The 26,028-nt window shown below is 47.0% G+C and overlaps 1 protein-coding gene across 1 annotated transcript in view; it reads left to right on the top strand.

Annotated features, from left to right (window-relative positions):
* Positions 1-26,028, top strand: part of CROCC2 (ciliary rootlet coiled-coil, rootletin family member 2) — a 218,213-nt gene that overhangs the window by 167,172 nt on the left and 25,013 nt on the right. Inside the window, exons 29-32 of the mRNA XM_084638245.1 lie at positions 4,430-4,550; positions 5,293-5,456; positions 21,350-21,790; positions 24,595-24,744. Coding sequence (XP_084494371.1) covers positions 4,430-4,550; positions 5,293-5,456; positions 21,350-21,790; positions 24,595-24,744 — 876 coding nt within the window. The remainder of the gene's footprint in view (positions 1-4,429; positions 4,551-5,292; positions 5,457-21,349; positions 21,791-24,594; positions 24,745-26,028) is intronic.

The following is a 26,028-nucleotide window of genomic DNA, read 5'->3' as shown; positions in this document are numbered from 1 at the left end:
CTGGCAGGGTGCCCATGCAGCTTAGCTGGGCAAAGTTTGGGCACCTGCAGCATAAATGGCAAAGAACATAATGGAAACTAGCAGGAAATGGGGAGCTGTCTTTGGCCAGGAGATTACAGACACTCAGGGCTGTTTGTGGCCAAGAGTACAGGCTGAGTTTGATAATATTCTTTTGAAGGTAACTGGATTGTGATTTGCAAACCAGCAGCCAGACTCTGCCTCCCCTTACACTCCTGCTGCTGTGCTGACCTGGAGCCTGATCCTGTTTTCTGGTGTTTTAATGATGGTTTATGTCATGCGCTTTGATAGCAGCTTCCACCTGAAGATCCAAAGCCTATACAAATAGTGGTGTCTGTAGCCTCGTCACAGGCCCCTGGGAAGTGGGGACACCCCATCATTCAGATGAGGAAATGGAAGCACTGAGTGGATGGGTGAGTTGCCCAGGGTAGCAGAGCTGAGAGTAGGATTCAGGAGAGTCAGGTTCTACTCTGCTGCCCTGGGCAAGTCGCCCCTCCACACACCAGGAAGAAGGATGGGGCTGTGCATAATCCCTGTGTGACGCTCTGTACCTCAGGGGAACACCCTAACCCCCAAGTTCATCTTTATAAAATGATTGTGTGGTATCCAATGCAAAGTTTGTCATATTGGGTGTCTTCGGAAGGCTCATAATGCACTGAGCATGGTAGTTATAGTGATGTTATAGTAATTGTTACAGTAATGTTATAGTAAGGTTATATGTTATAATTTCATGTATATAGTTATGAGGCTGAAAATGTATCCTCATGGTTTAAAGCAAGCCCATGCAAAAACTCTCCAAGAACTGAGAGGCAGTTCACACCTCATCAGGGCATGGATGGGACAAACCCAGCCCAGCCTCACAGGAACAATGGACACTGTTTTAGGCAGCGACAAAATAATCTGTTAGACCCTTGAGGAAGGCACCCCATTCCTTTGGGCAGTTTGGGACTGCAGTGAGGTAATGCTCACCTGACTCTGAAGGGGAGGAGCAGGGCAAAGCCAAGAGGAAAGCAAGGACATGATAAAAGGGAAGAGACATTTTGCCATGCTCTCTCTCTTCCACCTACATCTATAGACAGCACCACCACCAAGCGACTGAACCACAGATCAAAGGGGAGAGCCTGGCTGAAAAGCCAACCTTGTGATGAGAAGCATCTAAGTTTGTAAGGACATTGAAAGTGTTAAGATCAGCTTAGAATGCGTTTTGCTTTTATTTCATTTCACCAAATCTGACTTGTTATTCTTTGACTTATAATAATAGAATATCAGTGTTGGAAGGGACCTCAGGAGGTCGTCTAGTCCAACCCCCTGCTCAAAGCAGGACCAATCCCCAACTAAATCATCCCAGCCAGGGCTTTGTCAAGCCTAACCTTAAAAACTTCCCAGGAAGGAGATTCCACCACCTCCAAACAAACCCTTCTTGTTACTCTTAACCATCCCTTGCTAGTTGCAACTCCAGTTGTGATTTGGCCTTCCTGATTTCACTCCTGCATGCCTGTGTAATATGTTTATACTCCTCCCTGGTCATTTGTCCAAGCTTCCACTTCTTGTAAGGTTCTTTTTTGTGTTTAAGATCAGCAAGGATTTCACTGTTAAGCCAAGCTGGTTGGCTGCCATATTTACTATTCTTTCTAGATGGTTTGTTCCTGCAACCTCAGTAAGGATGCTTTAAAATACAGCCAGCTCTCCTGAACTCCTTGCCCCCTCATGTTATTCTCCCAGGGGATCCTGCCCATCAGTTCCCTGAGGGAGTCAAAGTTTGCTTTTCTGAAGTCCAGGGTCCATATTCTGCTGCTTTAACTTTTTTCCTTTTGTCAGGATCCTGCACTCGACCATCTCATCGTCATTGCCTCCCAGATTCCCATCCACTTTTGCTTCCCCTACTAATTCTTCCCGGTTTGTGAGCAGCAGGTCAAGAAGAGCTCTGCCCCTAGTTGGTTCCTCCAGCACTTACACCAGGAAATTGTCCCCCCACACTTTCCAAAAACTTCCTGGATTGTCTGTGCACTGCTGTATTGCTCTCCCAGCAGATATCAGGGTGATTGACGTCCCCCAGGAGAACCAGGGCTTGAGATCTAGTAACTTCTGTTAGTTGCCTGAAGAAAGCCTCGTCCACCTCATCTCCCTGGTCCGGTGGTCTATAGCAGACTCCCCCGCGACATCACCCTTGTTGCTCACACTTCTGAACTTAATCCAGAGACTCTCTTTTTCTGCAGTTTCATACTGGAGCTCTGAGCATTCATATTGCTCTCTTACTTACAATGCAACTCCCCCAACTTTTCTGCCTTGCCAGTCCTTCCTGAAGAGTCTATATCCATCCATGACAATACTCCAGTTCATAGATTCATAGATACTAAGGTTAGAAGGGACCATTATGATCATCTGGTCCGACCTCCCACACAATGCAGGCCACAGAATCTCTCCCACCCACTCAGTTATGTGAGTTATCCCACCAAGTCTCTGTGATTCCAATCACATCATAATTCCTTGACTGTGCCAGGAATTCCACTTCTCCCTGCTCGTTTCCTAGGCTTTTTGCATTTGTGTGTAGGCACTTAAGATAACTTGCTGATCGTCCTACTTTCTCAGTATGAGGCAGGAGTTCTCCCCTCTTCTGCTCTCCTGCTCGTGCTTCCTCCTGGTATCCCATTTCCCCACTTACTTCAGGGTTTTGGTCTCCTTCCCCCAGTGAACCTAGTTTAAAGCCCTCCTCACTAGGTTAGCCAGCCTGCTTGTGAAGATGCTCTTCCCACTCTTTGTTAGGTGGAACCCATCTCTGACTAGTAATCCTTTTTCTTGGAACACCATCCCATGGTCAAAGAATCCAAAGCCTTCTCTCCGACACCACCTGTGTAGCCATTCACAATTCGACGGTCTCTACCTGGGCCTTTTCCTTCCACAGGGAGGATGGACGAGAACACCACTTGTGCCTCAAACTCCTTATCCTTCTTCCCAGAGCCACGTAGTCTGCAGTGATCTGCTCAAGGTCATTCTTGGCAGTATCATTGGTGCTCACGTGCAGCAGCAGGAAGGGGGAGTGATCTGAGGACTTGATGAGTCTCAGCCAATTTTCTTCACCGTCCTTCTGTCCCCGCTGCACAGCCTGCTCTGATTCCTCAGAATGTTGTGCCCGCAGAAGCATATCCTGACATCTGTCCAGGAAACCTTCATTTTCTCTTATGCAATGCAGGGTTAATACTTGTTTCTCCAGTCCTTGAACCTTCTCTTCCAATATGGAGACCAGCTTGCACTTTGTGCAGACAAAGTCGCTTCTGTCCTGTCGAAGAAAGACAAACGTGGTACATCTTGTGCAGGTCACAAGAGCTGATCGCTCACCATCCATATTACCTTCCTTCTAAGAGCTTCTTCAGCTGTTGCAGTTATTACTCACAGAAGCATGTAAGATGAAAGCCTCAGTGGGCTTTTCCAAGGTGAACTCCCAGGCAAACTCCCCCTGTTAGCCTCTCTGCTGTTCTACCTTTATAGTTAATAAATCTGTTTGTTTATTCTACCTGAAGCAGTGCATTTGGTTTGCAGTGTGTCAGAGACTTCCCTTAGCAGAACAAGCCTGGTACATATCAATTTCTTTGTTAAATTGACAAACTTATATAAGCTTGCAACATCCAGTGGACATAACTGGACACTGCAAAATGGAGGTTCCTAGGGTTGTTTCTGGGACCGGAGATACTGGCTAGTGTCATTCGCTTGCAAGTAGCTGGGAGCAGCTTACATGCCAGAGGCTGTGCGTGAACAGTCCAGGAGTGGGGGTTCTCACAGCAGAGCTGGGTAAGGCTGGCTCCCAGAGTTAAGGATTGGAGTAGCCTAGCAGATCAGTGGTCCAGACAACACCAGAGGGGAATGTCACACCCTATATTTTAAGAACCACTCCATCCGCCTTCCTGGCTTGCAGTGTGAGGTGGAGGTTTGGTGTGTTTTAGGTGCTGGGTATGGGATTGCTGCTGAGTCCTCCTTTCCCATTTCCCACACTGGACTCTGAGGTGTAAATCAGGATAGATCCACAGCATAGTCAGTTATACAGCTAAGGATCTGTTAGCATACGTTGCTTTCATTTGCTGAGCTTGGCAGTTCAGTGACATTTAAAGATGCTCAGAAGACTTTGGGGAAGGGGACACTGAGAGATTAAAATGGTCCTTTGTTGGGGCCATTGTGTAGACACGTTTGTGTATGTGCGTGCCAGACATCACACTCACAAACTGACACAACACCAATATTTACAGGACGCCTTAGAGCTCTGGCTCCAGGGATGTTCTGATTTGCATCAGGAAATCCCCATTGTTAAACTTAGTGTTTCATGTATTTCCTTTTCTCCTTTCACCTCCTCCCTTGTGTCTCGGCATATTCCTCTTTCTGGCCTGCACTTAAAACCTGACGCTATTTTTCCTTCTCCCAGGATGATTTAAGGACCCAGGTGATGAACCTGAACCGTCAGCTGAATGAAATGGCGAGTGACCGGGACCAGACCAGCAATCACATCCTGCAGCTGCAAAAGTTGCTGGCAGACTCTGAGGAAGGCCAGTCATTCTCCTCTTCTCCCTCTGATTCCATAAGGCTCAGTTGATGCAGCTGGAGCAGACTCTGTCACTGGAACAGCAGGAGCACACAGGATCAGCTGTCCTCTCGTGTCAGAAGGGGCTAGCCCTGCTGGTCAGGCAGAACTGGAGAGGTTCTAATTTGGGATTGAAAAGTGATGCCAGGCAAGCCCTGACCTCATGGCCAGGATGCAGCCATCCCAACCTGAGGGATGGAGGGTGTGTGTGACTAGAAGATTAGCTACAAGTGTAAAGCTACAGGAGCTTGCCAAAAAATGCTCCTGCAACCAGAGCCCAAGAGTTATGTGGTAACAAGCAAGCCACTTCTGCTCTCAGTGCCTCTTTTTGTCCTCCCAGCCTTTATCCATAGGGATTGCAAGCTCCTGACCTTGGGGCAAGGCCAGACTCTCTTTGGCTTCCTGATGTGGTCAGCCCTGCCTTGCTTCATGGAGTCCAGGGCTGGGTTCCTGGCACATGGCTTCTTTGGGGTGATATCCCCATGAACTGATGCAGCAACCCTTAGATCCAGCGAACTCGCTGTTCACATGTAGCTCGGGGACTTCAGGAGGCTGAGTGATGGCTTGGCTGGATTGCTCCCCCAGCCATCGAAGAGATCCACTGGGGAAGCAGTGCTCTTCTCCCTCCCACAGATCACTGTGGGACAGACCCCCCACTCCGGTCAGAGCCCATTCCTCAAACCCCGCCTCTTCTTTCCCATACCCAGGCAAGCGAGGCATGGACGGGTGCCTGAGCAGTACACAGATGGCCCTGGCGCTTCAGGAAGAGACCATTCGGAGAGTGGAGAGGGAGCACCACGAGTTGGCAGAGCAGATCGCTACCCTGGAGTGCAGCATGCATGCCAGGCAGGAGAGGAACAGGGAGCTGCAGGTGGGTCTGAGCCTGCGAGGAGAAGGAGTAAGAAGTGCATGTTATGGGGCAGCCACCTGTTAGGAAACAGGGAGGGGGAGCACTGTAAAAGTCACCAGTGGAAAGGGAAAGTTATAAGAACGGCCATATTGGATCAGACCAAAAGTCCATCTAGCCCAGTAGCTTGTCTTCCAACAGTGACCAATGCCAGGTGTCCCAAAGGGAATGAACAGAGCAGGTAAACATCAAGTGATCCATCCCTTGTCATCCATTCCCAGCTTCTGGCAAACAGAGGCTAGGGACATCATCCCTGCCCACCCTGGCTAATGGCTATTGATGGACCTATCCTCCATTAATGTATCTAGTTCTTTTTTGAATCTGTTATGGTCTTGGCCTTCACAACATCCTCTGGCAAAGAGTTCCACAGGTTGACCATGCGTTATGTGAAGAAATACTTCCTTTTGTTTGTTTTAAACCTGTTGCCTATTAATTTCATTTGGTGGCCCCTAGTTCTTGTGTTATGAGAAGGAGTAAATAACACTTCCTTATTTACTTTCTCCAGGCCAGTCATGATTTTATAGAACTCAATCATATCCCCCCTTCATCGTCTCTTTTCCAAGCTGAAAAGTCCAAGTCTTATTAATCTCTCCTCATACGGCAGCTGTTCCATACCCCGAATAATTTTTCTTGCCCTTTTCTGAACTTTTCCCAAGTCCAATATATCTTTTTTGAGATGGGGTGACCACATCTGCACAAAGTATTCAAGATGTGGGTGTACCATGGATTTATATCGAGGAATATGATATTTTCTGTCTTATTATCTATCCCTTTCTTAATTATGCCCAACATTCTGTTTGCTTTTTTGACTGCTGCTGCACATTGAGTGGATGTTTTCAGAGAACAATGACTCCAAGATCTCTTTTTTGAGTGGTAACAGCTAATTTGGACCCCATCATTTTATATGTATAGTTGGGATTATGTTTTCCAATGTGCATTACTTTGTATTTATCAACACTGAATTTCATCTGCCATTTTGTTGCCCAGTCACCCAATTTTGAGATATCTTTTTGTAGCTCTTCACAGTCTGCCTGGGACTTAACTGTCTTCAGTAGTTTTGTATCATCTGTACGTTTTGCCACCTCACTGTTTTACCCCTTTTTCCAGATTGTTTATAAATATGTTGAATAGAACTGGTCCCAGTACACCCCTGGGGGAATCACCATTTACCTCTCTCCATTCTGAAAACTGACCATTTATTCCTACCCTTTGTATCCTATATTTTAACCAGTTACCAATCCATGAGAGAACCTTCCCTCTTATCCCATGACTGCTTACTTTGCTTAAGATCCTTTAGTGAGGGAACCTTATCAAAGGCTTTCTGAAAATCTAAATACATTATATCTGCTGGATCCTCCTTGTCCATATGCTTGTTCACCCCCTCAAAGAATTGTAGTAGATTGGTGAAACATGATTTCCCTTTACAAAAGTCAGGTTTACTGGCCTGTGTCATAAACATACAGCTGAGAGTAGCATAAAATCCCTCTATTACCTGTAAAGGGTTAAGAAGCTCAGATAACCTGGTTGGCACCTGACCAAAAGGACCAATAAGGGAAGAAGATACTTTCAAATCTGTGGGGGAAGGTTTTTGTTTTGTGTTTTTTTGTGTTCTCTCCAGGACAGCGAGGAACCAGGGCAGGGAAAATACATCTCCTAAAGCCATACCTGAACTAAGCATCTAAGATTACAAATTGTAAGTAATAGGAAGGAAATGCATTAAATTATCTTTTGTTTTAGCTTGTGAATTTTCCCTAGGCTAAGAGGGAGGTTTATTCCTGGGTTTTTTTTGTAACTTTAAAGTTTTGCCTAGAGGGGAATCCTCTGTTTTGACTCTGATTACCCTATAAAATTACCTTCCATCCTGATTTTACAGAGGTGCTGCTTTTACTTTTTCTTTATAACAAAGTTCTGCTTTTAAGAATCTGATTCATTTTTAGTGTCCTAAAAACCCAAGGGGCTGGTCTGTGCTCACCTTGTATCTCAAGCCTCCCCAGGAAAGGGGGTGAAGGGACTTGGGGGGATATTTTGAGGAACAGGAACTCCAAGTGGTTCTTTTCCTTGAATCTTTGTCTAATTCACTTGATGGTGGCAGCGATACCGTCCAAGGACAAGGAAGAATTTGTGCCTTGGGGAAATTTTTAACCTAAGCTGGTAGAAATAAGCTTAGGGGGTCTTTCATGCGGGTCCCCACATCTGTACCCTAAAAATTGGCATTATATTAGCTATCCTCCAGTCATTTGGCACAGAAACTGTTTTAAATGATAGGTTAAGACTACAGTTTGTAGTTCTGCAATTTCACATTTGAGTTCCTTCAAAACTCTTGGGTGAATACCATCTGGTCCTGGTGACTTATTACTATTAATTTATCAATTTGTTCTAAAACCTCCTCTAATGATACCTCAATCTGGGACAGTTCCTCAGATTTGTCACCTAAAAAGAGTGGCTCAGGTTTGGGAATCTCCCTCACAACCTTGGCCATGAAGACTGATGCAAAGAATTCATTTAATTTCTCCACAATGGCCTTATCATCCTTGAGTGCTCCTTTAGCACCTCAATTGTCCAGTGGCCCTGTCAGGGTTCCTTCCCCACTCTGAACTCTAAAATACAGCTGTGGGGACCCGCATGAAAGACCCCCTAAGCTTATTTTTACCAGTTTAGATTAAAAAATTTCCCAAGGCACAAACTTCGCCTTGTCTTTGAACAGTATGCTGCCACCACCAAGTGATGTAGACAAAGAACAGGGAAAAGACCACTTGGAGTTCCTATTTCCCCAAAATATCCCCCCATGCCCTTAAACCTCCTTTCCTGGGGAGGCTTGAGAATAAACAAGATGAGCACAGACTAGCCTTGGATTTTTAACACCCAGAAAACCCAATCAGATTCTTAAAAAACAGAACTTTATTCGAAGAACAAAAAAAGATAAGAGAACAACTCTATAAGATCAGAATGGAAGATAATCTTACAGGCAGTCAGATTCAAAACATAGAGAATCCTTCTAGGCAAAACTTTAAGTGACAAAAAGACACAAAAACAGGAATACACATTTCCTCCAGCACAGCGAATTTCACAAGCCAAAACAAAGAAAACCTAACACATTTTCTAGCTAGATTACTTACTAACTTTACAGAAGCTGGAGGGCTTGCATCCTTGAACTGTTCCTGGCAAAGGTATCACAGAGACAGACAAAAGCCTTCCGCCCCTCTCCAAATTTGAAAGTATCTTGTCCCCTCATTGGTCATTTTGAGTGAGGTGCCAGCCAGGTTATCTGAGCTTCTTAACCCTTTACAGGTAAAAGGACTTTGCCTCTGGCCAGGAGGGATTTTATAGCACTGTATACAGAAAAGTGGTTACCTTCCCTTTATATGTATAACAGGCCCCTCTGGTCATTTAGCAGGCTTCCTGCTTCTGATGTACTTAAAAAAAATCTGCTATTAATTTTTGAGTCTTTGTCTAGCTGTTCTTCAAATTCTTTTTTGGGCTTCCTAATTATATTTTTACACTTCATTTGCCAGAGTTATGCTCCTTTCTATTTTCCTCATTAGGATTTAACTTCCACTTTTTAAAGGTTTCAGAGTAACAGCCGTGTTAGTCTGTATTCGCAAAAAGAAAAGGAGGACTTGTGGCACCTTAGAGACTAACCAATTTATTAGAGCATAAGCTTTCGTGAGCTACAGCTCACTTCCTCAGATGCATATCGTGGAAACTGCAGCAGGCTTTATATATACACAGAGAATATGAAACAATACCTATTCCCACCCCACTGTCCTGCTGGTAATAGCTTATCTAAAGTGATTTCCAGCACAAATCCAGGTTTTCTCACCCTCCACCCCCCCACACAAATTCACTCTCCTGCTGGTGATAGCCCATCCAAAGTGACAACTCTTTACACAATGTGCATGACAATCAAGCTGGGCTATTTCCTGCACAAATCCAGGTTCTCACATCCCCCCCACCCCCATACACACACAAACTCACTCTCCTGCTGGTAATAGCTCATCCAAACTGACCACTCTTCAAGTTAAAATCCAAGTTAAACCAGAACATCTGGGGGGGAGGGGGTAGGAAAAAACAAGAGGAAACAGGCTACCTTGCATAATGACTTAGCCACTCCAAGTCTTCCTGGACACTACAGTGCTAATAAACAATGGTCACATAAACACCACCCTATACCGGAAACCTACTGACCGCTATTCCTACCTGCATGCCTCCAGCTTTCACCCTGACCACACCACACGATCCATCGTCTACAGCCAAGCTCTGCGATACAACTGCATTTGCTCCAACCCCTCAGACAGAGACAAACACCTACAAGATCTCTGTCAAGCTTTCTTACAACTACAATACCCACCTGCAGAAGTAAAGAAACAGATTGATAGAGCCAGAAGAGTTCCCAGAAGTTACCTACTACAGGACAGGCCTAACAAAGAAAATAACAGAACGCCACTAGCCGTCACCTTCAGCCCCCAACTAAAACCCCTCCAACGCATTATTAAGGATCTACAACCTATCCTAAAGGATGACCCAACACTCTCAAAAATCTTGGGAGACAGGCCAGTCCTTGCCTACAGACAGCCCCGCAACCTGAAGCAAATACTCACCAACAGCCACATACCACACAACAGAACCACTAACCCAGGAACTTATCCTTGCAACAAAGCCCGTTGCCAACTGTGCCCACATATCTATTCAGGGGACACCATCACAGGGCCTAATAACATCAGCCACACTATCAGAGGCTCGTTCACCTGCACATCCACCAATGTGATATATGCCATCATGTGCCAGCAATGCCCCTCTGCCATGTACATTGGTCAAACTGGACAGTCTCTACGTAAAAGAATAAATGGACACAAATCAGATGTCAAGAATTATAACATTCATAAACCAGTCGGAGAACACTTCAATCTCTCTGGTCACGCGATCACAGACATGAAGGTCGCTATCTTAAAACAAAAAAACTTCAAATCCAGACTCCAGCGAGAAACTGCTGAATTGGAACTCATTTGCAAATTGGATACTATTAATTTAGGCTTAAATAGAGACTTGGAGTGGCTAAGTCATTATGCAAGGTAGCCTGTTTCCTCTTGTTTTTTCCTACCCCCCCCCCCCAGATGTTCTGGTTTAACTTGGATTTTAACTTGAAGAGTGGTCAGTTTGGATGAGCTATTACCAGCAGGAGAGTGAGTTTGTGTGTGTATGGGGGTGGGGGGGATGTGAGAACCTGGATTTGTGCAGGAAATAGCCCAGCTTGATTGTCATGCACATTGTGTAAAGAGTTGTCACTTTGGATGGGCTATCACCAGCAGGAGAGTGAATTTGTGTGGGGGGGTGGAGGGTGAGAAAACCTGGATTTGTGCTGGAAATCACTTTAGATAAGCTATTACCAGCAGGACAGTGGGGTGGGAATAGGTATTGTTTCATATTCTCTGTGTATATATAAAGCCTGCTGCAGTTTCCACGATATGCATCTGAGGAAGTGAGCTGTAGCTCACGAAAGCTTATGCTCTAATAAATTGGTTAGTCTCTAAGGTGCCACAAGTCCTCCTTTACTTTTTAAAGGATGCCTTTTTCCCTCTCAGTGCTTCTTTTACTTTGCTGTTTAGCCACGGTGGCACTTTTTTAGTTCTCTTACTATGTTTTTTAATTTGCTGTATACATTTAAGTTGAGCCTCTATTATGGTGTCTTTTAAAAAGTTTCCATGCTGCTTGCAGGGATTTTACTTTTGATGCTGTACCTTTTAATTTCTGTTTAACTAACCCCCTCATTTTTATGTAGTTCCCTTGTGATGGGTTCGGTCACAGAGATTCCCTTGGGACTGTCACCTGATATGCTGAAATGGCCCCTGAGCCAGTTTTCCCTGCTAGCTTTGGACTTCCAGAACCCTGCCTTTTTGAGCCAGACATGCTAACCTGCTGCAACACAGACCCAGAGTCTGGGCCATGACCCCAAAGCTGCAGGCTTTAAGTGAAAACAGCTCTGCAGTTACCTGACTCCAGCACCCAGACACCCGGTTCTCAATGGGATCCAAACCCCAAATAAATCCGTTTTACTCTGCATAAAGCTCATACAGGGTAAACTCATAAATTGTCCGCCCTCTATAACACTGATAGAGAGATCTGCACAGCTGTTTGCTCCCCCAGGTATTAATCACTTATTCTGGGTTCATTAATAAACAAAAGTGATTTTATTATGTATAAAAAGTAGGATTTAAGTGGTTTCAAGTAATAACAGACAGAACAAAGTAAGTTACAAAGCAAAATAAAGCAAAAACACACAAGTCTAAGCCTAATACATTAGGAAATTGTTTACAGGTAATATCTCGCCCTCAGAGATGTTCCAATAAGCCTCTTCCTCAGACTAGACACCTTCCTAGTCTGGGCCCAATCCTTTCCCCTGGTACAGTCCTTGTTAGTTTCAGCAGACATCTCAGGTGGTAACTAGGGGTTTACTCATGACTGGCAGCCCCCTTTGTTCTGTTCCATCCCCTTTTATAGCTTTGGCACAAGGCAGGAATCTTTTGTCTCTCTGGGTCCCCACCCCTCCTTCTAAATGGAAAAGTACCATATTTAAGATGGATTTCAGCATCAGGTGACATGGTCACATATCCCTGTGAGATCTCATTCTTCATTACCCACAGGCTGGCCCACACGTACACAGGAAGGCTTGCAGGTAAATAAACCCATTCACAGTTCATTGATTGTGAAGCACCCTTAATGGTTTCCACTTAATATGTTTACATCAGTAATACAAGTTTATCTTATTCTCCTAACTCCAGACATAGAAATGATACATGCAAACAAATAGGATGAACACAGTCAGTAGATTATAAGCTTTGTAATGATACCTTACAAGAGACCTTTTGCATAAAGCATATTGGAGTTACATCATATTCACATTCATAAGCATATTTTCAAAAAGCGTATGGAATGCAATGTCACATCCCCTTTCTGAAATTAAATGATACTGTGTTGGCCACTGTGGTGTTTTCCCCACCACAGGGATGTTAAATTTAATTATATAATGGTCACTATTACCAAGCGGTCCAGCTATATTCCACCTCTTGGACCTGATCCTGTGTGCCACTTAGGACTAAATCAAGAATTGCCTTTCCTCTTGTTTCAGAGTAGCAGCCGTGTTAATCTGTATTTGCAAAAAGAATACTTAGAGTCTAAGGTGCCACAAGTACTCCTCTCCTCTTGTGGGTTCCAGGACTAGCTGCTCCAAGAAGCAGTCATTTAAGGTGTCAAGAAACTTTATCTCTGCATCCCTTCCTGAGGTGACATGTACCCAGTCAATATGGGGATAGTTGAAATCCCCCATTATTATTGAGTTTTTTATTTTAATAGCCTCTCTAAACTCCCTGAGCATTTGACGATCACTATCACCATCCTGGTCAGGTGGTCGGTAATATATCCCTACTGTTATATTCTTATTATTTAAGCATGGAATTCCTATCCATAGAGATTCTATGGTACAGTTTGGTTCATTTAAGATTTTTACTTCATTTGATTCTACGTTTTCTTTCAGATATAGTGCCACTCCCTCACCAGCATGACCTGTTCTGTCCTTCTGATATATTTTGTACCCTGGTATTACCGTGTCCCATTGATTATCCTCATTCCACCAAGTTTCTGTGATGCCTATTATATCAATATCCCCATTTAATACGAGGCACTCTAGTTCACTCATCTTATTATTTAGATTTCTAGCACCGGTATATAAGCACTTTAAAAACTTGTCATGTTTTAGCTGTCTGCCATTACATGATGGAATTGAATGGTACTTTTTTCTTTTGACTATTTCTCATCAGACCCCACCTGTATTTTATCATCTTCCATCCTCTCCTCCTTATTAGGACATAGGGAATCTCCATTTATAGATCCTTCCCTAAGGGATGTCTGAACCATGTGCTCCTCCACACCTGTCGGCTTTCCCCCAGCCCTTAGTTTTAAAAACAGCTCTACAACCTTTTTTAATTTTAAGTGCCAGCAATCTGGTTTCAGTTTGGTTTAGGTGGAGCCCATCCTTCCTGTATAGGCTCCCCCTTTTCCCAAAAGTTTCCACAATTCCTAATAAATCTAAACCCCTCCTCCCTACCCCATCATCTCATCCACGCATTGAGACCCTGCAGTTCTGCCTGTCTAACTGGCCCTGCACGTAGAACTGGGAGCATTTAGAGAATGCTACCGAGGAGGTCTTGGCCTTCCATCTCTTACCTAGCAGCATGAGGGGGGAGCAGGCACATGAGTGTGGAGGAGTGGGACAGCACAAGAGCGGGGAGCCGCAGTTGATAGGGCACTGGCCTGGGACCCAGGCAACCTGGGTTCCTACCACTGATCTGCAGGGTGACTTGGGGTTCGTCTTGGAGTTCCTTGTTTATTTAGACTGTTAGCTCTTTGGGACTGTCTTTAGGTGGCAGTACACATGAGAACTGACCTAGCCCACATGTCTGGCAGTGGCTAGTCCAGGGGTCATAGAATATAGAATCATAGAATATCAGGGTTGGAAGGGACCCCAGAAGGTCATCTAGTCCAACCCCCTGCTCGAAGCAGGACAAGAAGCAGGGTCCTGTTCTTGGTGGACAGCTCCAGGTGTTGCTGGGATACAGATTAGAATACCGCTGGCCCTTTGATGAGCAGAAGCAGGCTTCAGGCCTTGCAGGTCAGTTTCCACTGGGAGCAGAAATTGGTGAGGCAGAGTCACTCCCCTGGAGGAACCTCACCCAGTGTCCCTGGCACCAAGAGGCAGCTGGCATGGGCCTCTGTTTCTCCTGAAATCTCCTGGATGCTGTCTGCTTTACACACAGTGCCCTTCTTCTCCTCCACCACTGGGATTTACACCTGGAAACCCCTTAGACCAGACCAGCTGAGCTAGGGTCACAAGGTCCCCAGGTGGCCTGTCCCTTAACCCTCCTTTTGTGCCGCTGCTGTGCAATGCAAAGGAACCTCAGAGCAGCTTTACCTGCCCATCGCGAGAGTGGTGCAAGCCAAGTTGCCTCCTTGCCCATGTGCAGGGCTGGGTATCTGCCCTATTCCTGTGACTTCTTCTGTGGAGAAGTCCCTCCTGGGTACTCATCCCTCAATGTTAGCTGCCATTGCCGTGGCAATTGTAGTAATTGTCATTTTTTTCCCTGGTGCCACCCCTGCCCGAGGATGCTGTAGTGCCCAGGTAAATAGTGTCAGTAACTTTGGGAGGGGCTGCATGGAGGTGCTCGTTCATTGCAGCGGTGCTGGGAGTGTGTGGGGTTGGGGCATGTCAGTGGGACAGGGACCCCTTTCATAGTCTAGCTCAGGTCTGTGTGGGCAAGCAGAGCTCAATCTGCTACACTCCCTGGAACGGTGCCAGGGATGGATGAGCATGGGAGACTGCTCCATGGCTCCCTCCTCCATTGCCCAGGATGAGACAAGTTCTGCTGCACTGCTCGGGAGGGGTGGAGGGAGGACTGCAGACATTCTCAGTGCACACCCTGGAGCTGAGCCTTTCCCCAGGGCCATGGAAGCTTCAGGGCGCTTGGGAATGCAGGTGAGTAGGGGGACCAGTCTGCAGGGCATGGCCACTAAAGGAAACAGACTGCCTATCAAAGAGACTGACCTCTTTACTGAGGGAGCCAGCAGGGTGCCCTGCCTGGAGAGTGTGACTCACGACACTGTCAGTACCTTTGCCTGCTAGGCAGGACCCCACTGCCTGCTGCTGCTTCTCTCTCCCCGGTCTGGGAAGGGGGGGCTCACCAGTGTTCACTGGCTCTGCTCCTACCTTGAAGTCTGGGTCTTGTCCTGGATGACTCTAAAGGCAGAGGAGGCCTGGAATTACTTCAAGTCAAAGCTGCAGAAGCTATCAGAAGCCTGCATCCCAAGAAAGGGGAAAAAATTCATAGGCAGTAGTTGTAGACCAAGTTAGATGAGCAAGCATCTCAGAAAGGTGATTAAGAAAAAGCAGAAAGCGCACAAGGAGTGGAAGATGGGAGGGATCAGCAAGGAAAGCTACCTTATTGTGGTCAGAACATGTAGGGATAAAGTGAGAAAGGCTAAAAGTCAAGCAGAGTTGGATCTTGCAAAGGGAATTAAAACCAATAGTAAAAGGTTCTGTAGCCATATAAATAAGAAGAAAACAAAGAAAGAAGAAGTGGGACCGCTAAACACTGAGGATGGAGTGGAGGTTAAAGATAATCTAGGCATGGCCCAATATTTAAACAACTACTTTGCCTCAGTCTTTAATGAGGCTAATGAGGATCTTAGGGATAATGGTAGCATGACAAATGGGAATGAGGATATGGAAGTAGATATTACCATATCTGAGATAGAAGCGAAACTTGAACAGCTTAATGGGACTAAATGGGGGTCCAGATAATTTTCATCCAAGAATATTAAAGGAATTGGCACATGAAATTGCAAGCCCATTAGCATGAATTTCTAACGAATCTGTAAACTCAGGGGTTGTACAGTATGACTGGAGAATTGCTAACATAGTTCCTATTTTTAAGAAAGGAAAAAAAAGTAATCTGGGTAACTATAGGCCTGTTAGTTTGACATCTGTAGTATGCAAGGTCTTAGAAAAAATTTTGAAAGAGAAAGTAGTTAAGGATGTTGAGGTCAATGGTAAATGGGACAACATTTTACAAAAGGTAGATCATGCCAAACCAACCTGATCCCCTTCTTTGAGAAATTTCAGAGTAGCAGCCATGTTAGTCTGTATCTGCAAAAAGAAAAGGAATACTTGTGGCACCTTAGAGACTAACAAATTTATTTGAGCATAAGCTTTTGTGAGCTGTAGCTCACTTCATCAGATACATGCAGTGGAAAATACAGTGGGGAGATCTTATATACACAGAGAACATGAAACAATGGGTGTTACCATACACACTGTAATAAGAGTGATCAGGTAAGGTGAAATATTACCAGCAAGAGAGAAGAAAAAAAAAAACCTTTTGTAGTGCTAATCAAGGTGGGCCATTTCCAGCAGTTGACAAGAACATGTGAGGAACAGTAGGGGGGGGAAATAAACATGGGGAAATAGTTTTACTTTGTGTAATGACACATCCACTCCCAGTCTTTATTCAAGCCTAAGTTAATTGTATCCAGTCTGCAAATTAATTCCAGTTCAGCAGTCTCTCATTGGAATCTGTTTTTGATGTTTTTTTGTTGAAGAATTGCCACTTTTAGGTCTGTAATCGAGTGACCAGAGAGATTGAAGTGTTCTCCGACTGGTTTTTGAAAGTTCTAATTCTTGACGTCTGATTTGTGTCCATTTATTCTTTTACGTAGAGACTGTCCAGTTTGGCCAATGTACATGGCAGAGGGACATTGCTGGCACATGATCACATATATCACATTGGTAGATGTGCAGGTGAACGAGCCTCTGATAGTGTGGCTGATGTGATTAGGCCCTATGATGGTGTCCCCTGAATAGATATGTGGACACAGTTGGCAATGGGCTTTGTTGCAAGGATAGGTTCCTGGGTTAGTGGTTTTGTTGTGTGGTGTGTGGTTGCTGGTGAGTATTTGCTTCAGGTTGGGTGGCTGTCTGTAAGCAAGGACTGGCCTGTCTCCCAAAATCTGTGAGAGTGATGGGTCGTCCTTCAGGATAGGTTGTAGATCCTTGATGATGCGCTGGAGAGGTTTTAGTTGGGGGCTGAAGGTGATGGCTAGTGTCGTTCTGTTATTTTCTTTGTTGGGCTTGTCCTGTAGTAGGTAACTTCTGGGTACTCTTCTGGCTCTGTCATTCTGTTTCTTCACTTCAGCAGGTGGGCACTGTAGTTGTAAGAACGCTTGATAGAGATCTTGTAGGTGTTTGTCTCTGTCTGAGGGGTTGGAGCAAATGCAGTTGTATCGTAGAGCTTGGCTGTAGACAATGGATCGTGTGGTTTGGTCTGAATGAAAGCTGGAGGCATGTAGTAAGTATGGCAAACAGTAGGTTTCCGGTATAGGGTCGTGTTTATGTGTCCATTGCTTATTAGCACCGTAGGGTCCAGGAAGTGGATCTCTTGTGTGGACTGGTCCAGGCTGAGGTTGATGGTGGGATGGAAATAGTTGAAATCATGGTGGAATTCCTCAAGGGCTTCTTTTCCATGGGTCCAGATGATGAAGATGTCGTCAATGTCAGCCACACGATCAGTGGCTCATTCACCTGCACATCTACCAATGTGATATATGCCATCATGTGCCAGCAATGCCCCTCTGCTGTGTACATTGGCCAAACTGGACAGTCTCTATGTAAAAGAATAAATGGACACAAATCAGACGTCAAGAATTACAACGTTCAAAAATCAGTCGGAGAACACTTCAATCTCTTTGGTCACTCGATTACAGACCTAAAAGTGGCAATTCTTCACCAAAAATCTTCAAAAACAGACTCCAACGAGAGACTGCTGAATTAGAATTAATTTGCAAACTGGACACCATTAATTTAGGCTTGAATAAAGACTGGAAGTGGATGTGTCATTACACAAAGTAAAACTATTTCCCCATGTTTATTCCCCCTCCCCTGCCCCCCACTGTTCCTCACACATTCTTGTCAACTGCTGGAAATGGCCCACCTTGATTAGCACTACAAAAGGTGGGGTTTTTTTCCTCTCTCCTGCTGGTAATAGCTCACCATACCTGATCACTCTCATTACAGTGTGTATGGTAACATCCATTGTTTCATGTTCTCTGTGTATATAAAATCTCCCCACTGTATTTTCCACTGCATGCATCCGATAAAGTGAGCTGTAGCTCACGAAAGCTTATGGTCCAATAAATTTGTTAGTCTCTAAGGTGCCACAAGTACTCCTTTTCTTTCTTCCAGAAAGAAACAGATTTTTTAGACAAAGGAAACACAGTGGATCTAATTTACCTAGATTTCAGTAAGGCATTTGGTACAGTGCCACATGGGGAATTATTAGTTAAATTGGAAAAGATGGGGATCAAGATGAAAATTGAAAGATGGATAAGGAATTGGTTAAAGGGGAGACTACAGTGGGTCATACTGAAAGGTGAACTGTCAGGCTGGAGGGAGGTTACCAGTGGAATTCCTCAGGGATCTGTTTTGGGACCAATCTTATTTAATCTTTTTATTACTGACCTCAGCACAAAAAGTGGGAGTGTGCTAATAAAGTTTGCGGATGATACAAAGCTGGGAGGTATTGCCAATTTAGAGAAGGACAGGAATATCATACAGGAGGATCTGGATGACCTTGTAAACTGGAGTAATAGTAATAGGATGAAATTTAATAGTGAAAAGTGTAAGGTCATGCATTTAGGCATTAATAACAAGAATTTTAGTTATAAGCTGAGGACTCATCAGTTGGAAGTAACAGAGAAGGAGAAGGATCTCTGAGTATTGGTTGATCACAGGATGACTATGAGCCGCCAATGTGATATGGCCATGAAAAAACCTAATGCAGTCTTGGGATGCATCAGGCGATGTATTTCCAGTAGAGATAAGGAGGTGTTAGTACCATTATACAAGGCACTGGTGAGACCTCACCTGGAATACTGTGTGCAGTTCTGGTCACCCATGTTTAAGAAGGATGAATTCAAACTGGAACAGGTACAGAGAAGGGCTACTAGGATGATCCGAGGAATGGAAAACCTGTCTTATGAAAGGAGACTCAAGGAGTTTGGGTTGTTTAGCCTAACCAAAAGAAGGCTGAGGGGAGATATGATTGCTCTTGATAAATATATCAGAGGGATAAATACCAGAGAGGGAGAGAAATTATTTAAGCTCAGTACCAATATGGACACAAGAACAAATGGATATAAACTGGCCATCGGGAAGTTTAGACTTGAAATTAGACGAAGGTTTCTAACCATCAGAGGAGTGAGGTTCTGGAACAGCCTTCCAAGGGAAGCAATGGGGTCAAAAGACCTATCTGGCTTCAAGATTAAACTCGATAAGTTTATGGAGGAGATGGTATGATGGGATAACATGATTTTGCCAATTAATTGATCTTTAACTATTCATGGTAAAAAGGCCGAATGGCCTATGATGGGATGTTAAATGGGGTGGGATCTGAGTTACTACAAAAAATTCTTTCTTGGATATCTGGCTGGTGAATCTTGCCCACATGCTCAGGGTTCAGCTGATCGCCATATTTGGGATTGGGAAGGAATTTTTCTCCAGGGCAGATTGGAACAGGCCTTGGAGGTTTTTCGCCTTCCTCTGCAGCATGGGGCACGGGTCACTTGCTGGAGGATTCTCTGCACCCTGAAGTCTTTAAACCATGATTTGAGGACTTCAATAGGTCAGACATAGGTGAGAGGTTTATTGCAGGAGTGGGTGGGTGAAATTCTGTGGCCTGCATTGTGCAGGAGGTCAGACTAGATGATCATAATGGTCCCTTCTGACCTTAATGTCTATTTATCTATGTCTGCTAGGGATCAGCTGGCCTCCATAGACAAATGTGCTTCTCTAGGGAGTGCAGAGACCCCCGGAGTGCCTACAGAAAGGGCTCATCCATACACATTTATTCCCGGGCGACTGGTGACACGTGACACGGCTCCAGGCCAGGTTTACATCTCTGTAGAGCCCCACAGGCACCAGCTGCTGTGAGCTAGCTAAACCGGTGCCACCTCACACTGTTAGTTGCCCTGGTACTGTTCGGTGTTTAGACAAGGCCCTGGTGATTGCTCCCACTCCAGAGCTGCCAGGATGCCCAGGACAGGCCCATCACAGCCCACAGAACTCCATGGATCATCCAGTCCTGGCAAATTCCCCTTCCTGTTATCGCCAGTCACACTGGGAACCTGATTCCAAGCCAGAGCTGCCCTTGATCTGTGTCCTCCCATCTTGCCCCCCATACCCTGCCCCACTACACACCTACACACCTTCTACCAATTTCTAGACACCACACAAGGCCAAGAACCCTCCTAATATAGCACCCGGGGCTGTCCCTGGACAGCACTGGGACGTGGGCCAGGCGCCAGGCTACTAGGCAAGTGCAGGGATGCCGCTGGCTTTTAACTGGGCATGCGTTAAAGAGAATGTGGCAGAGCAGTGCACAGGGCAGGGAGCTGGCCTGTGGAGTGGTGGAGGAAGGCCAAAGCAGGTCAGGGAAAGCATATGTGGGGGGAGCTGGGCAGGCTGACACAGGGAGGGGGCAGCATGCATGAGGGGAGAGACGGCATGTGAGCGGGGAGTGTGGAGGGGTGAGCCAATGCGCGAGGGGGAGTAGATGCCCGAGTGGGGAGCGTGATGATCTGGCACGTGGGGGGGGGAGCAGGCATGTGGGGGGGGAGAAATGTGATGGGCTGGCGCATGAGGAGGGAACAAGTGCCCAAGCAGGGAGCATGGAGGGATAGGCCAGTGCGTGAGGGGGAAGCAGGCATGCGAGCAGGGAGCAGGGAGGGATAGGCCAGTGCGTGAGGGGGAAGCAGGCATGCAAGCAGGGAGCGTGGAGGGGCAGGCCAGCATGTGAGGTGGGAGCAGGCGCATGAGCAGGGAGCATGGCGGGCCGGGCCGGCGCACGAGGGGCAAGCAGCGAGCGTGGAGGGGCAGGTGGGTGGGCTGGCTGGTGGGCAAGTGAGGGGCAAGCATGGAGGGGCGGGTCAGCATGTGAGGGAGGAGCAGGCGCGGGGACCGTGGAGGGGTGGGCTGGCATGCGAGCGGGGAGCAGGTGCGGAAGCATGGAGGGGCAGGCCAGCGTGCGAGGGGGGAGCGTGGAGGGACAGGCCGGGCTGCTGGTGCAAACAGGGAGCAGAAAGGGGCGAGCCGACGTGCACAAGGGGAGTGTGGAGGGGCGGGCCAGTGTGCTAGGGGGGAGCAGGCGTGCAAGTGAGGAGTGTGGAGGGGTGAGCACGTGCACGAGAGGGTAGCACACTGCAGGCAGTGGTGGAAAGGATGATACACGTTGCTGAGGTAGGTCACCTTTGTTTTTTAGGAGAAGGTCACTAGGCTGAAAGCCAAGGATATCAAGCTGGAGACGGACAAGCGGAGGCTGAAGGAAGTCCTGGAGGCAGCCGAGAACAGGGCCACCAAGCTGGAGCTGAGCCGTTGCTCCATGGAAGGGGAACTTCAGCATGTCCAGCTCAGCCTGGTGGACCGAGATACCAAGATCCAGGCCCTGCAGGAGCAGGTCCAGGCCCTGCGCTGCCAGTTGGGGGACAGTGAGAGCAAATCAGCCAAGCTGCAGCTGGAGCTGGGCCACTTGGGTCACTCCCTGGCCCAGAAAGAGGATGAGGAGAGCCACCTGAAGGTCAAGGTACGGAGCCTTTCCCAGGCACTGACTGATGCCTCCATGGGGTCCTCCACCCTTCAGGAGAACATCTGCCAGCTGCAGAAGGCTCTGACAGCAGCGGAGCAAGACCGCCGGGTGCTCCAGGTAATGGTCCCACCCCTTCTCCTCAGCACTGGGCAAGCAGGCAATGTGGGGGTGGGACTGAGCAGGGGAAAGGCGTCAGCACAGCCACTGGCCCTTTGGACACAGTTGGGAAGGCCATTGCACTTGCTGAACCCACCAGTGTACATCCCAGTGGGGTCCAATCCACCCCACAAACACCCTGTGCTGCAGGATGCACCGTGCCCCACCAGAGAGCGGAGCACTGGGATCAGCACCAGGTGGAACTCAGCCTGAACGGGGGCTTGTAAACACTCCCTTTGGTACCAATGCGCTGGGGTTTGCCCAGCTGAAATATCGCAACGTCTTGGAACAAACCAATGTTTGGGTGAAGCATGGCCCAAGGGGAAGCTGCCCCATTCAGAGATCACAGGGAAGGCAGCTGGCTGAAGGACCTCCCAGAGAGAAGTTTGCAGGCCTGAGTTCCCTTGGAGGTCAGGCTAGATGGGCAGAATGGGCCCTTTCAGTCTGGAAATCCACAAACCTGTGGATTTAGCACGATGTCAGCGCAGCCCTGTAATTAGCCTAGCCTGCTTGGGGCTGGGCCCTGGCTCTCCTCCATGGCAGCAAACATTAGCAGTCCTTTCAGCCAGCTTGTCCTGAGGTTTGAGGAGAGGCTGAGGGAACTTATGAGGAGAGGCTGAGGGAACTGGGATTATTTAGTCTGCAGAAGAGAAGAATGAGGAGAGATTTGATAGCTGCTTTCAACTACCTGAAAGGGGGTTCCAAAGAGGATGGCTCTAGACAGTTCTCAGTGGTAACAGATGACAGAATGAGGAGTAATGGTCTCAAGTTGCAGTGGGGGAGGTTTAGGTTGGATATTAGGAAAAACTTTTTCACTAGGAGGGTGGTGAAGCACTGAAATGGGTTACCTAGGGAGGTGGTGGAATCTCCTTCCTTAGAGGTTTTTAAGGTCAGGCTTGACAAAGCCCTGGCTGGGATGATTTAGTTGGGGATTGGTCCTGCTTTGAGCAGGGGGTTGAACTAGATGACCTCCTGAGGTCCCTTCCAACCCTGATATTTTATTATTCTAACCCAGGAACCAATCCCTGCAACAAACCCCGCTGCCAACTCTGTCCGCATATCTATTCAAGGGACACCATCATAGGATCTAACCACATCAGCCACACCATCAGGGGCTCATTCACCGGCACATCTACCAATGTGATATATGCCATCACGTGCCAGCAATGCCCCTCTCCCATGTACCTTGGCCAAACCAGACAGTCTCTATGCAAAAGAATAAATGGACACAAATCAGACATCAAGAACTGTAACATTCAAAAACCAGTAGGAGAGCACTTCAGTCTCCCTCGACACTCAATAACAGACTTAAAAGTGGCAATTCTTCAACAAAAGAACTTCAGAAACAGACTTCAACAAGAAACTGCAGAACTGGAATTAATTTGCAAACTGGACACCATCAAATTAGGCCTGAATAAAGACTGGGAATAGATGGGTCACTACAAAAAGTAATCTTCCCTCTGCTGATACTCACACCTTCTTGTCAACAGTTGGAAATGGGCAACGTCCACCTTGATTGCATTGGCCTTGTTAGCACTACAAAAGTAATTTTCCCTCTCTTGATATTCACTCTTTCTTGTCAACTGTTGAGAATAGGCCACTTCCACCTTAATTGTATTTGCCTCGTTAGCACTGACCCGCCACTTGGAAAGGCAGCTCCCATCTTTTCATGTGCCGTGATATATATATTGCTTAGTCTGGTGAAGTGGCTTATGCCCAAATAAATTTGTTAGTCTCTAAGGTGCCACAAGGACTCCTCATTGTTCTATCCTCCATGAATTTATCTAATTCTTTTTTTAACCCTGTTATAATCTTGGCCTTCACAACATCTTCTGGCAAGGAGGTCCGCAGGTTGACTGTGCGATGTGTGAAGAAATACTTCCTTTTTTTTTGTTTTAAACCTGCTGCCTATTAATTTAATTTGGAGATCCCTAGTTCTTGTGATATGAGCAGGAGTAAATAACACTTCCTTATTCACTTTCTCCACATCAGTCATGATTTTATAAAGCTCTAGCATATCCCCCTTATTCATCTCTTTTCCAAGCTGAAAAGTCCCAGTCTTATTAATCTCTCCTCATACGGCAGCCGTTCCATACCTCTAATAATATTTATTGCCCTTTTCTGAACCTTTTCCAATTCCAATATCTTTTTTGAGATGGGGCGACCATACCTGCACGCAATATTCAAGATGTGGGCATACCATGGATTTATATAGAGGCAATATGATATTTTCTGTTTTATTATCTATCCCTTTCTTAATGATTCCCAACATAGCTATAATGAAACTATGCCAATTCATCCCAGCTGGGGACCTGGCCCATAGGCTCCAATGGAGTGACAATGAGTCACCGCAGCTGGGCAGCTGACCCGTAGACTACAGTGCATAGACAGTGAGTCACCCCAGCTGGGCACCTGACCCGTAGACTACAGTGGATAGACAGTGAGTCACCCCAGCTGGGCACCTGGCCCACAGACCCCAGTGGAGCGACGCCGAGTCACCCCAGCTGGGGACCTGACTAATAGGCAGGGATCTGGCCAACAGCTGGGACCTGGCCCGTAGCTGGGGACCTGGCCTAAAGTACGCTTGCAATGACAGAGCTCTGTACTGGGATATACAATGCATATATCTTGTTGCACATGAAGGGCCAGGTGGATGCCAGCTAACGCGTGCAGGGCATTAAGAACAGGCAGACCTGGCAGGGCTGAGGTAGCAGTCAGTGCCTGGGTTCTGAATGTTTCCTCTGAGTGACCCATTCCTTTCTCAGGAGCGCTTGGACTCTGTGCGGCAGGCACTGTCAGACAGCAAGAGGCAGAACCACAGCCTGACAGACACCATGCGCATGCTGCAGGACCAGCTGGGAGAGCTGGAGCTGAGGTGCAGGGAACTGGAGGCTCAGGTCAAGCACCTGCAGGAGGTGAGTGGGGGAGAGAGGAAGGATGGCCTTGAGCTAAAGACCCTAGACGCAGCCTTGGGAGATCTGATTTCAAGTCCCTGCTCTGCCACATATTCCTGTCTGTCCTTGGGTGAGTCACTTAGCCTATCTAGGCCTCAGTTCCCCCTCATAATACTGCTTCCTTTGCTTGTTTAGATATGGAGCATGTGTACCGCACCTAGTACAGGGGGCCCTGATCCCAGTCGAGGCACCAGGTAGTGTACATAATTCCTGAGGAGAAGCTGGGCCATAGCAAGGGGGGAAGTGCCAACAAGGAGGGGAAAGAAGATGGGAGGAGGGGGAAGACTCAGACCCTCCCATCCAGCTAAGCAGGGTCAGCAGCTGGATGGGAGCCCTCCAAGTAACCCAGCATGCTGTGGGAAATGGGACTGGTGGCTCAGGAGGTAGCACGCCTTCTTCAGAGTTAGTTAAGCAAATGTCCTCCCATGGGGCAGAGGGCCCTGTGCCACTGGAGAGACTGGGCTCTCATTGAGGCACAAAACTGTGACCCCAAGTACTTGTGGGCATTAATGATCCTACATCCCTTTTACAAGAGGAGCGGAGTCAGCTTCAATGGAGGGGCCTAATTGCAGCTGGGGGAAGTAGATGTTGGCTAGCGCCGTATCAGCTGCATAGAGTAGTCTTCACTTCCCACAAGCCTGTTGTGTAGTGTAGTTCTAGGCTGTTAACCAGCTGCTGTGTTCTACCCCAGACGTGCCTGACCCTTTTACCAGGTTGTCTAGGCAGCACCCCCTTTTGTGGCACATCAAGACACAACACACTCCAGTGCGGGTCTCGAGTGGTCAGGTGTTGCCCCTTCTGGAACTGATGCCATGGTGCCTTCAACCCCCTCCTATGGCACACTGAAGTCTTACCTTTTCTGGTGTGTGTGAGTCCAAACCAAAAACGAAAACAGTGCACTTCAAAACCAGGGCTCCACCCCTGTGGTCTGGGCTTGCCTCCCTGAGGCTGGTCCCTTTTTGTCAGTCTGTCTGGCCCTGGTCATCCTGTCCACCACATGGCTCCTCCATGCCACAAGCTGCCTTAGGCTCTCATCTGGAGCTGGTGCCCTCCCCAAGGAAGCAGCAGATCTCTACTCTCCTTCCTGGGGCTAGGTCTCTTCCACCTTTCAGCTCCTCTCTCCACACCTGCCATTGGTTGCAGGTATAGCAGATGGGGTCAACTGGGTCCACAGGCTCTCCTTAACCCTGTCATTGCCAGTGTGGGGCTTGTCCCATCACTGCCCCATCACAGCTTCAAAGACAT

The sequence above is a fragment of the Lepidochelys olivacea genome, assembly GCF_965140295.1.
Source record: "Lepidochelys olivacea isolate rLepOli2 genome assembly, chromosome: 9".
NCBI classification, from domain to species: Eukaryota; Metazoa; Chordata; order Testudines; family Cheloniidae; genus Lepidochelys; species Lepidochelys olivacea.
Note: the sequence above shows the minus strand (reverse complement) of the source record. Positions and strands in the feature narration are given on the sequence as shown.